General features: G+C 37.6%; 2 protein-coding genes across 2 annotated transcripts; both read right to left on the bottom strand.

Annotated features, from left to right (window-relative positions):
* Positions 6,046-6,756, bottom strand: LOC107636557. The gene has a single exon (XM_016340057.1). The coding sequence runs from the start codon at positions 6,754-6,756 to the stop codon at positions 6,046-6,048; it is 711 nt and encodes a 236-aa protein (XP_016195543.1).
* Positions 8,429-10,110, bottom strand: LOC107639369 (RING-H2 finger protein ATL33-like). The gene has a single exon (XM_016342841.2). The coding sequence runs from the start codon at positions 9,715-9,717 to the stop codon at positions 8,992-8,994; it is 726 nt and encodes a 241-aa protein (XP_016198327.1). The 5' UTR covers positions 9,718-10,110; the 3' UTR covers positions 8,429-8,991.

Below are 10,175 nucleotides of genomic sequence, written 5' to 3'. Positions count from 1 at the left end.
CATTCGACTGATATCATACACAACACTCCCACCATCCTCCTCAAAAACTCATACAATCATCATTGGTCATAGTACCTCAATATTTCCATTTTCTTCATCCATAAGTTACCCCCCCTTCCCTAGCTTCTTCTTAATTACTAGGCATTCTATATTGATTTAGGACTTAAAGGATGAAAATAGGGGGTTTAGAAGCTTGAAACAGGGTCTCGGAAGATTACAAGCTTGCTGGCATTTAAAAAACAAGGTTTTTTAAGAAAACAGGGCAGTGTGCGTATGCACAGGGGTGTGCGTGTGCACGCCCAGAAGAATTTCAAAATGTGTGTGTATGCATAGAGGTGTGCGTATGTACAAGAGTAAAATTTTTCAATTCTGTTCGCTTGCACAAGGCGTGCAAACGCCCTCAACAGAATACACTTTCCAACGTGTGTGCGCACACAAGGCTGGCGCACAGAGCGTGCTGGCGCTCCCATTCGTAGCCATATGTGCGTGCGCACAAGGCTGTGCGTGTGCACAGATACCAGAAATTACAAATTCTGCAACATTTACAAAATTCAAATTTCAGACACCAACTTTCAACGATCATATCTCTTTCCACAGAATTCAGATTTCTGCCAAATTTAAACCATTTTAAATCTTGTCAAATTATCTTTCATTTGATATAAAAAGCATTAAATTTCAAAAACAATAGCTGAAGATATGATCCGTTGAAATTCATCAAAAATTCATTTTTACCAAAGTTCACAAACTTCCAATTTTCCAAAACATACACCTCCAAATTCATTTAAAACCAACCAAAACTCAGCCATTCGACATCAAGCACTTTCCAACTTCTCATTCAATCTTCAACCCACCAATTCTTCCACTTTTAACCAAATCTCAATTCAAAACAAATATTCAATTTCATCAACCATCAATACATACAATCAATATCATCCTTACCATCAACATAGTTTCACCCACAATTCAATCTCAACCAATCATTAAGCATATATGAAAACATATATATCTCTCATACATCATACCATCAAAACATCCAAAAATCCACTAATCACATACATAACAACACAATTCATCTCAACCAATCAACAACATCAATAGTTCAAATCCTATCTTAGGGTCTCTAGCCTAAGTTTTCACACCACATTACATTTTAGATATAGAAAACTAAAACTATACCTTGGTCGATTCCCCGCTCAACCCAGAACACTTCTAATATCACTATTTCACAAGCTCTCAAAGCTCCAACACCCTTCAACCAGATTTTTCAGCACAAAAAGCCCCTTTTCAAGCTTTCCAAAACTTCAATCAAACTCCAACACACACATATACACTACCTAAACCACAATATCACACCCAAACACAATAACTAAATCACTCAATCATAAAATTTCAAGTGTTTAGCTTAGCGTTAAGAATCTTACCTTACCCAAGGATTAAAGAGGCAAGACTAGGCCTTCCCTTCAAGTCAATTGGATCCTATAACACAAAAGAGCTCACAATTTCAACATTTTCACTCAAGATTTTCGAAAACAAGGATTGGAAGAACAGAGGTGAAAATCTGGCTTACCTCAGAAACAAAGTTGTGGACTTTATAGAGCTCGACGATGTGATCGTGTGGCTGCAAACAGTGCGGTGATCGGAGCTCCAGATAAAAAATTATGATCAATTGAAGATTTAAGTGAATTTGGAGAAGGGTTTCAAGATTTCCCCATTTTCCTTACTGTGTTTCAGCGTGTGTGTGTTTAAAATGGGGAGGGAACTGGGAAGGGCTGTGCCCTTTATTTAGTTGGATATTGGGTTGGACCAAGGGCCCAATACGAGTTCGATTGGCCTGGTTCGACTCGTTCGGTCTAATCTTGGGCCGATTTCTTTAAAATTGGTGTTAAAATTCTCGTTTTAATTTTCTCTTTCATATTAAACTATAAAAATCACATTTCTTTTTTTTTAAAATATATTTTAATTTATAAGTTAATTATTCGTTAATTAACTGGATTTTACAACATCTTATGCAAAGACAATCAACTATGCAATTTGTATTTTGCATATTAATAAACATAATAATTACACTGGCATTATCTAACCTTTATTCTTACATAATAAAATTAGAGGAGATATGAGAATAGAGACCGTTATTTACTCTACATTACAAAGCCCATTAATCAATCATAACTACACAGGTATATACAAATAATTGAAATGTTAATTAATACATTATTAGTTATTATTTATACAAATAATTGTGCTGTCAAAAGTAGCATAATATTAGTTATTATTTATATATCTGGAAAGTGAATACACAATCAAAGCCATTAGATGTCAATAAATACAAATTACTAAATGCCTTGATTGACACATAGCCATCATATATTCATATAACTAGTACGCATAAGAAAGAAGGAGAATGAAAAATGGTAAGACGAAAAAACAACCCTAAATTTGATCCACTTAAGCGGTCGAGTCTTCCCCTCCAACTTTAAAAAACAATGGACTAAATAGAGAAGAGGTAATATGATAATACCAGATTGTTTTTTCTTGAATAATTTGCACTGACGTTCAATTGCCTCGTTTGTTTCTATTAGTTGTCTCTACCAAAGTAAATAAATGAAAATAAAAAATCAAAAGACAACATAATTCATGTATGTATTATTTAAAATGCAATATTTTCATAACCAAGGTTCCAATTTTGGCCATAAAAAAGAGGCCTACAATCAGAAGGAATTTACATGTCCTGCCATATGACAAATTCTTTATATAAATACCAAAATATTAATGACATGGAATTAAACACTAAGTAATAAATATAAGCATGGGATATAAATCACTTCATTAGGGTCCAGAGGAACAAGCAACAAATGAAAGAGATTACAACAGCATATCAAACCTCTATTTTTTTTTTGGTGAAATAGGAGCCGAAAGGTTAAAAACAAGAAAAGAAAAGTTAACTAAAGCCTCTCAAAACCAGAGAGCCAGAACAATCAAAAACTAACAAGTGACTTATATCTGATGGGGCAGCAGCAAAAATATGTAAGCCGAGGGGAAGATTCTGTCCCTTTTTGGCGAGATGATCAGCAACAATATTTCCTTCTCGAGGAGTGTAACTCCAGGCAACGGTGGGGATGCAACGGGAAAGAATTTTAATATCTTCTACCAGAGGTGCACACGGATGACTATCAAGACACCCATTATTGATGAGCTTTAGAGCTGCCAAGGAATCAGATTCCACAATGATATTTGCGTATCTATTTGCAACTGCTAATTGAAGACCATAGCTAATGCCCCAGAGCTCAGCATGCATAATAGTCAACTACCAAGGTTACATGAAAAAGCTTTCAAGAAGCCTCCTAAATGATTTCGAAAAATACCTCCGCAGGTGGCATTATTAGAGTTGCTCAAAAATGAGCCGTCAACATTAATCTTAATGGTGTTCTCCTGTGGGTGCTTCCAACTGATATACCGACTAGGAGGAAGGCTCAGAGTATACTGATGGAAGTTAAATTTAGTGAAATGGTTTAGCTCCTCAACTCTTGCTTTGATTTGCTCTATCATGGCACTCGGCGGAATTCGAACACCCTCAAAAACCACCTTATTTCGGTAAAATCAAAGAGATGAAGTAGCTATACCAAAGATGGTCTGCCAATTGCTATTCTGGGAAAGAATAAACATCATCCACTCTTGTGCATTTAGATTAAAGAAGTTATTACGCCAGTCCATAGGGAGAAAGGAGGACCAAACACCTTTTGCAAAGGCACAATCTCTAAGTACATGGGTGATAGTCTCATCCTCAACCACACATCTCGGGCAGGAGGCAGAGTTAGTGAGGTGACGCCACTTTCTCTCAGTGTTAGTAAGAATGGCATTATGAGCACACAACCACAAGAAGTATCGAATACGCTCCGGACCACGCCAATGCCAAATGTAACTGAATATTCTATCCGGTTGGGCTGTGCTCTCTATAAGAGCTTGGTATGCTTGCTTTAATTGAAAGGTCCCATCTGTGGAGAGATTCCGGGCTACATGGTCTGTCTGTTTCCATGGCGAAGGAGGAGACATGGCAATGATTCTTTGCACTACTTCATCAGGCAGACACTCCCTGAGCTTATCAACATCCCAAAACTCTGAAACAGATAAAAAGTCCATCAAACTGCTGTCATGGTTGATAGTTACATTTACCTGCAGAGCCTGAGGCTCGAGAGCTCCCAAATTGGGGATCCAATGATGATTCCAAAACCGAATCTTGGATCCATCTCCAATCCTCCAGATATGGTGCTTCTGAATTTCTGACCATGAGTTGCAGATTCCTTTCCAGAGGTTTGAGCTATTTCTTCTGCGTTCGATCGTAGAAATAACATCATTGCCTGCTTTATACTTGGCCCTCAGCACTTTAGTCCATAAGGCATCCTTTTTTCCTATGAGACCCCACCCATTTTTCATCATGAGAGCCTGGTTCATCTTACTAGCATGACGAATTTCAAGGCCTCCTGACTTCTTCAAGCTCCCCACTTTATCCCAACTCAAGAAGTGGATTTTCTTAGTTTGGTTGGTGTCTCCCCAAAGAAAACTCCTGCATTTACGATCAATAGCGTTACAAGTAGAAGAAGGAAGTAAGACAGTTTGCATTGTATATAAAGGAATAGAAGAAAGAACAGATTTCACCAAAGTAGATCTTCCTGCCAAAGAGAGAGAAGAAGCTTTCCACGAGTTGAGTCTCAAATTTAGCTTATTGATAATGTCGTCAAAAGTATGTTTGGTCACTTTGGAGTGAAGCAGAGGGACTCCCAAGTATTTTCCGAGATTGTCCATTCTAGTAAACTGGAGAGCTTCACTGAGCTCAATTCTTACATTATTTCCCACATTCTTGGAGAAAAAAACTCGTGTCTTCTCAAGGCTGACTTTCTACCCAGAGATAATACAAAAGGCTTCGAGACATTTATTGATGATAGCCACTTGATCTATGTTTGCCTTCGCAAAGAGGATCAAATCGTCAGCAAAGCATAGATGAGAAATAGGAGGTCCATCCTTATTTAACCGGATAGACTTCCAATAGCCGTGATCTACTACCACCTTGATAAGCTAAGAGAGTCTTTCAATGCATAAAACGAAAATATATGATGAAATCGGGTCCCCTTGTCTGATTCCCCGAGACGGTGTGAACTCTTGCAGCTCTTCACCATTCCAAAGCACTCTCATCTTAGCTGTAGAGATACAGGACATAATGAGATTTATAATATGAGGAGGCAGCCCCACATCAACTAAGGTATCCTTGATAAAACTCCATTTAAGCCTATCGTAGGCCTTTTTTAAGTCGATTTTAATGGCCATCCAACCTTTTTTGCCCTTCTTATTTCTCATAGAGTGAATGACTTCCTGGGTAATGATGATATTGTCAGAGCTATGACGCCCCGGCACAAAACTGCATTAGGTGGGCATTACCAGCTTTCCCATAAGACCTCTCAGACGATTGGCTAAGACCTTCGTAATAGCTTTATATGACATGTTGCAGAGACTAATGGGATGCAGTTGTTTAAAACTGGTTACTGGCTCCACTTTGGGAATGAGGGTAATAAGAATTTCATTAATCTCCTTTACTTTCTCCGGGTTCTGGAAAATATCACTAATAAGAAGGCATAAATCATTTCCTACTTTCTCCCACTGGCTTTGGTAGAAAATAGCTTGAAAACCGTCTCTGCCAGGTGCTTTGAAACCTCCCATACCAAAAACAACATGTTTGATTTCTTCATACGAGATATTCTTACCAATGATCGAGATATCCTCATCACAGAGGGTGGGGAAGTCACCTCGCAGCACAAAAGGAGAGTCGATGGTATTATCTTTATAAAGATCAGCAAAAAAGTTAAGAGCTATACTTTCCAAAATATTGGGATCAGAAATAGGATTACCCGTGGCATCGTGGAGCAAGTTTATTTTGTTCTTCCTTCTTCTGATCATAGTTGAACCATGGAAGTACTTAGTGTTACGATCCCTGAATTCAAGCCATTCACTCCTTGATTTTTGGTACCAAAAAATTTCTTCTTAGGTTAAGATATCCTAGTACTCCTTCCAAAGTTGACCTCTGAGCTCTTCTAAGAAATTATTATTCCCTTGATCCAAGGTGTTGGTAATGCCTTGAAGCCTCCTGATTATCTTTCTTTTCTTCTTTAAAATATTTCCGAAGACATTGGTATTCCATTTTTTGAGAGAGTCTCTAAAGGATGAGATACCATTGTTCCATGAACTTTCTATGCTCCATGAACTATTTACAACATTTTTGAAGTCTGGATAGGTTAACCAAGCAGCTTGAAACCGAAAAGGTCTTCTGCCTCTATTTGGAAAAGAAGTGGTCTCGAGTTGAAGACAAATGGGGTTGTGATCTGATTTGAGGGGCGGGAGGTGGATGATTCTAGCCTCCGGAAATCGAATTTGCCAGTCAAGATTGCTGAGTCCACGATCTAATCTTTCCACTAGATTTCCCCGTTTCCGGGTAAAAGGCCAGCCATCATAACCCAAGTCAATTAAACCACAAGAGGAGACACAGTGTTGAAACTCAGAACATGCGCCAGCTAAGACTCTTGTTGACCCTCCTCGACGCTCATGGTTGTGAAGAATGGAATTAAAATCTCCAAGCAAGCACCAAGGATGAGTATTGTTTTCGGCCAAAGAGATAATACTACTCCACAAAGATCTTCTTATAATGCGATTTGGGCTCCCATACACAGCTGAGAGAACCCAAGGATCAAAATTACGAAAGGAGACCCTCATGTGAACTACTTGATTGCTGTGAAATAGAACATCAACATTCCAAACGTTAGTAGTAATGGATTACCTTTTTAAAATTGGTGTCACAGTTACTTAACGTCTTTAAAAAAATTTTATTCGCTATATAACAATAGTTTAAAATCCATATATAACAATCATTTAAAATAAATTTATTAAGTGTGTGCATCAGTGCATCCAAATACACAGACACCATGTGCATCAAAACCGAAGCCATGTAAGAATATTTCTCATAAATCTCAACAACAAAAACCATACAATACATTGTAAGATAATTAAATAAAAGGAAAATAGTGAACATAGTATTCCATGTAGCACTGGTATAAGTATAACAAAATAAATTTGAATTTTGAAATGGAAAAGTCTAGGAAGCTAGCAACTTTGTTAAATTCTGACCAGCATATAACTAGCAAAGAAAAGTGAGCCATTGGATGAAATTTCATACCAATCTCACACCATTAAAATCATCATTAATGGCTATTTGATGGCTACAAATCACAAAAATTGCTGCTCCCTAGCATTCCTCCAAAATACCTGTTTTTAATTATCCATAACACAAAATCCCCTAATCGAACAAGTAATACAAATTGCAGCATCATGTACATTTTTTTCACTGCTCGTCTGTGTCCCAACACTGGCTATCTAAACCCTTAAATTTTTTTTGTTTACAAAATCCCTTTAAATTTAAAATAGATAAATTTACAACTTTACCTTCATTAACATTATACGAAAAAAAGTGACTTGACTGTCAAAAAAATAAAAAATGGAAAAAATTAGCTTCTCTAACGACTACAAAAAGATAAATAGTCAAATTTGCTCTTAAAAAATTATTTATTTTACAAATTGGCTCTTAAAAGCATTTTTTTAATTAAATTCGTTCTTCGAAGATTGTAAATTAGTCATATTAGTCTTTCTATCACTTCTGTTTTCGTTACTTATGGTATCAAAATTTGTTGATGAAATACATTAAGTGACACCACACTACTAACAATACATATCTGACAATCTTAATTGGCTGTTAATATGATAAGTTTATAAAATTAGATCAAATCAATTCCAAATTAAGAGAATCGTGAGGCATTGAAATCTTTTCGTTTGAAGTCGATTTGATCTAATTTTATAAACTAATCATGTTGATAGCCAATTAGAATCATCATGTGTGTGTTGTGATGTCTCTTAACATGTCACAACAAATTTTGATGCTATCGATAATGAAAGTGAAAGAAGAACTAATGTGACCAACCTAAAATTTTCGAAAACAAATTTTGCAAACAGATAACTTTTTAGGAATGAATTTGACCATTTATTCCCACAAGGAGGTTAGATGCCATTCCTATTGTGGCTATGACTCCCCAGCCTTGTTGAAATGAGAGACATGATAAGGTTTGAAGTTGTTTGAAGTTGTTTTCAACAACGGCTATGATTAGGGAAAAACTTTTTATTGCACTGAAATATTAAACAAACTCATTCAGGTCAAACTCAAACTCAAATTCGTATTCTTTTTTATCTGGATCCAACCTCAAATTGCTGCATGATACAAAAATGCAAAAAGCTAAAGCGACTGGAATGCTAGTATCCTTGAAATACTGGAAACGCTTTCATAACTATATTCTAAATCTAACAAAAAATAACACAGAAAAGAAAAAGAAATCCATTGTCCTCTAGGTACCCGTATTTTTTACCATCTAAATGCAAAATCAAAACCCACATGGCCACATCCTAAAAATGGCTCAAGCAACTGAAGATATACGGTAATGATTCGCCATTATACTAGTACAATTCAGCTTGAATCCCGGTTAGAGCTTTAATTTTGAATCTTACTTCATTTCCATTCACGAGAGGTAGCTAGCTAGTTCATACCACAGAGAGTAGTATTACATTACAATTCAAGACATCAAGTCACCAATGCAAGTCACAAATCCAAAAAAACTAAAGCTACCTGTCTTAAATTCTGAATTCGTAACTGCACTTCCTCCTTTAAACACGTTTGGAGGGTTTGGGATCCACTTTTAACTCAACTGAGAGGACCATTTTTTTGTTAATTTAAAAACTCCAAAAGGAATCTCACTACCATCGTTCATCTCTCACTATCAATCTAGTATTTGGAACTCTATATAATACATATAATTAAAAAAGAAAAAAAGAATCTAAGAAAAAAGAAAACTCAATATTAGAAGAGAAAAACAAAAGAGGAAGAAATTAGACAAGAACAAAAAAGTTTCAAACCATGGCATTTGCATCACGATGACCCTGCCGCCGCAGATCACCACCTCTATTCTGATTCTCAGCCGACGAATTCGAGTTGGAACGCTTGCTTTCTTCGGCGGAGACGGCGGAGGGGATGGTGGCGCGGCAAATCGGGCAATTGGAGTGGCTGGTGAGCCACATGTCAATACAAGATGCGTGGAACGCGTGCTTGCAAGCGCTCAATTGGCGTACTTCTTCCCCGTCGGTGAATATGGACAGGCACACCGGACACTCGCCGCCAATCTCCGTCGACTCCTTCCGATACTTCACATCGGCGACAACACCGCCAGGAAAGGCAGCAGCTTCGATGTCGTCCTGAGGAGAGAGCTCCGATTGGACAGATGAGTCGCCGGAAAAATCACCGGCGGCGTGTTCCGAGCGGCTAGACGACGAGCACCTGAAGGCGAAGATGAAGGTATAGATCAAGGCGGGGATGGTGACAATGGCGATGATGGCAAGGAGAAATTCCAGTGGGGAGAAGTTGGCAGAGCTGGAATCCACGGTGAACGGCGGTGGCGGCGGTACTGGGAGGACGGTGATCTGGAAGACGGAGCTGGGAGCGCCAGGGAATTGTGGTATAGTTGGCGGTGGCGGTGCTGGGAGGACGTTGATTTGTCCGACGACGTGTGGTGGAGGAGGAAGGGGGAGCTGCGGCTGCTGCGGCGGCGGGGCTGAAAAAATGGTGGGTGAGTTTTGCATGGTAGCAGGGAAAGATAGTGTGTCTAATTTTTATTGTTACTATCATAATTATTATGTTATGTGTGGTTTTGTTCTTCACTTTCTTTACTTTGCAATTTATTTAATTTTTAATTTCTTTTTTGAGATTTTTTTTCTTTTTGTTTAATCAAGGAAAAAGGTGGTTGAAAATGGTTGTTAGGAGAATGAAAGGGACCGATGGAGAGGGTGGAGTTTTGTTGTTAGTTCCTTGTAGCAATAATTCAGAAGGGTGAATGAGCGAGTAGTGAGTGATAAGATGAAGAGAATGGGAGCGAAGAAAAACATGTTGGTGTGATCATACCAACAGGACAAAGAACTAACAGCTGGACCCTTTCGAGTTTTGTCACGCTAGCTTTAAGTTTCTTTTTGTTTCTTATTTTCCATTTTATATTATTTTGATTATTTATTTTATTTTATTTTATTTTTATTTTAATAATAAT

Source organism: Arachis ipaensis, chromosome B04 (genome assembly GCF_000816755.2).
Source record: "Arachis ipaensis cultivar K30076 chromosome B04, Araip1.1, whole genome shotgun sequence".
NCBI classification, from domain to species: domain Eukaryota; kingdom Viridiplantae; phylum Streptophyta; class Magnoliopsida; order Fabales; family Fabaceae; genus Arachis; species Arachis ipaensis.
This window is presented reverse-complemented; position numbering and strand designations above follow the sequence as displayed.

Excerpts from the sequence above, each read along its gene's own strand:
- LOC107639369 (XM_016342841.2), bottom strand. The coding sequence starts at position 9,717 with ATGCAAAACTCACCCACCATTTTTTCAGCCCCGCCGCCGCAGCAGCCG.
- LOC107636557 (XM_016340057.1), bottom strand. The coding sequence starts at position 6,756 with ATGAGGGTCTCCTTTCGTAATTTTGATCCTTGGGTTCTCTCAGCTGTG.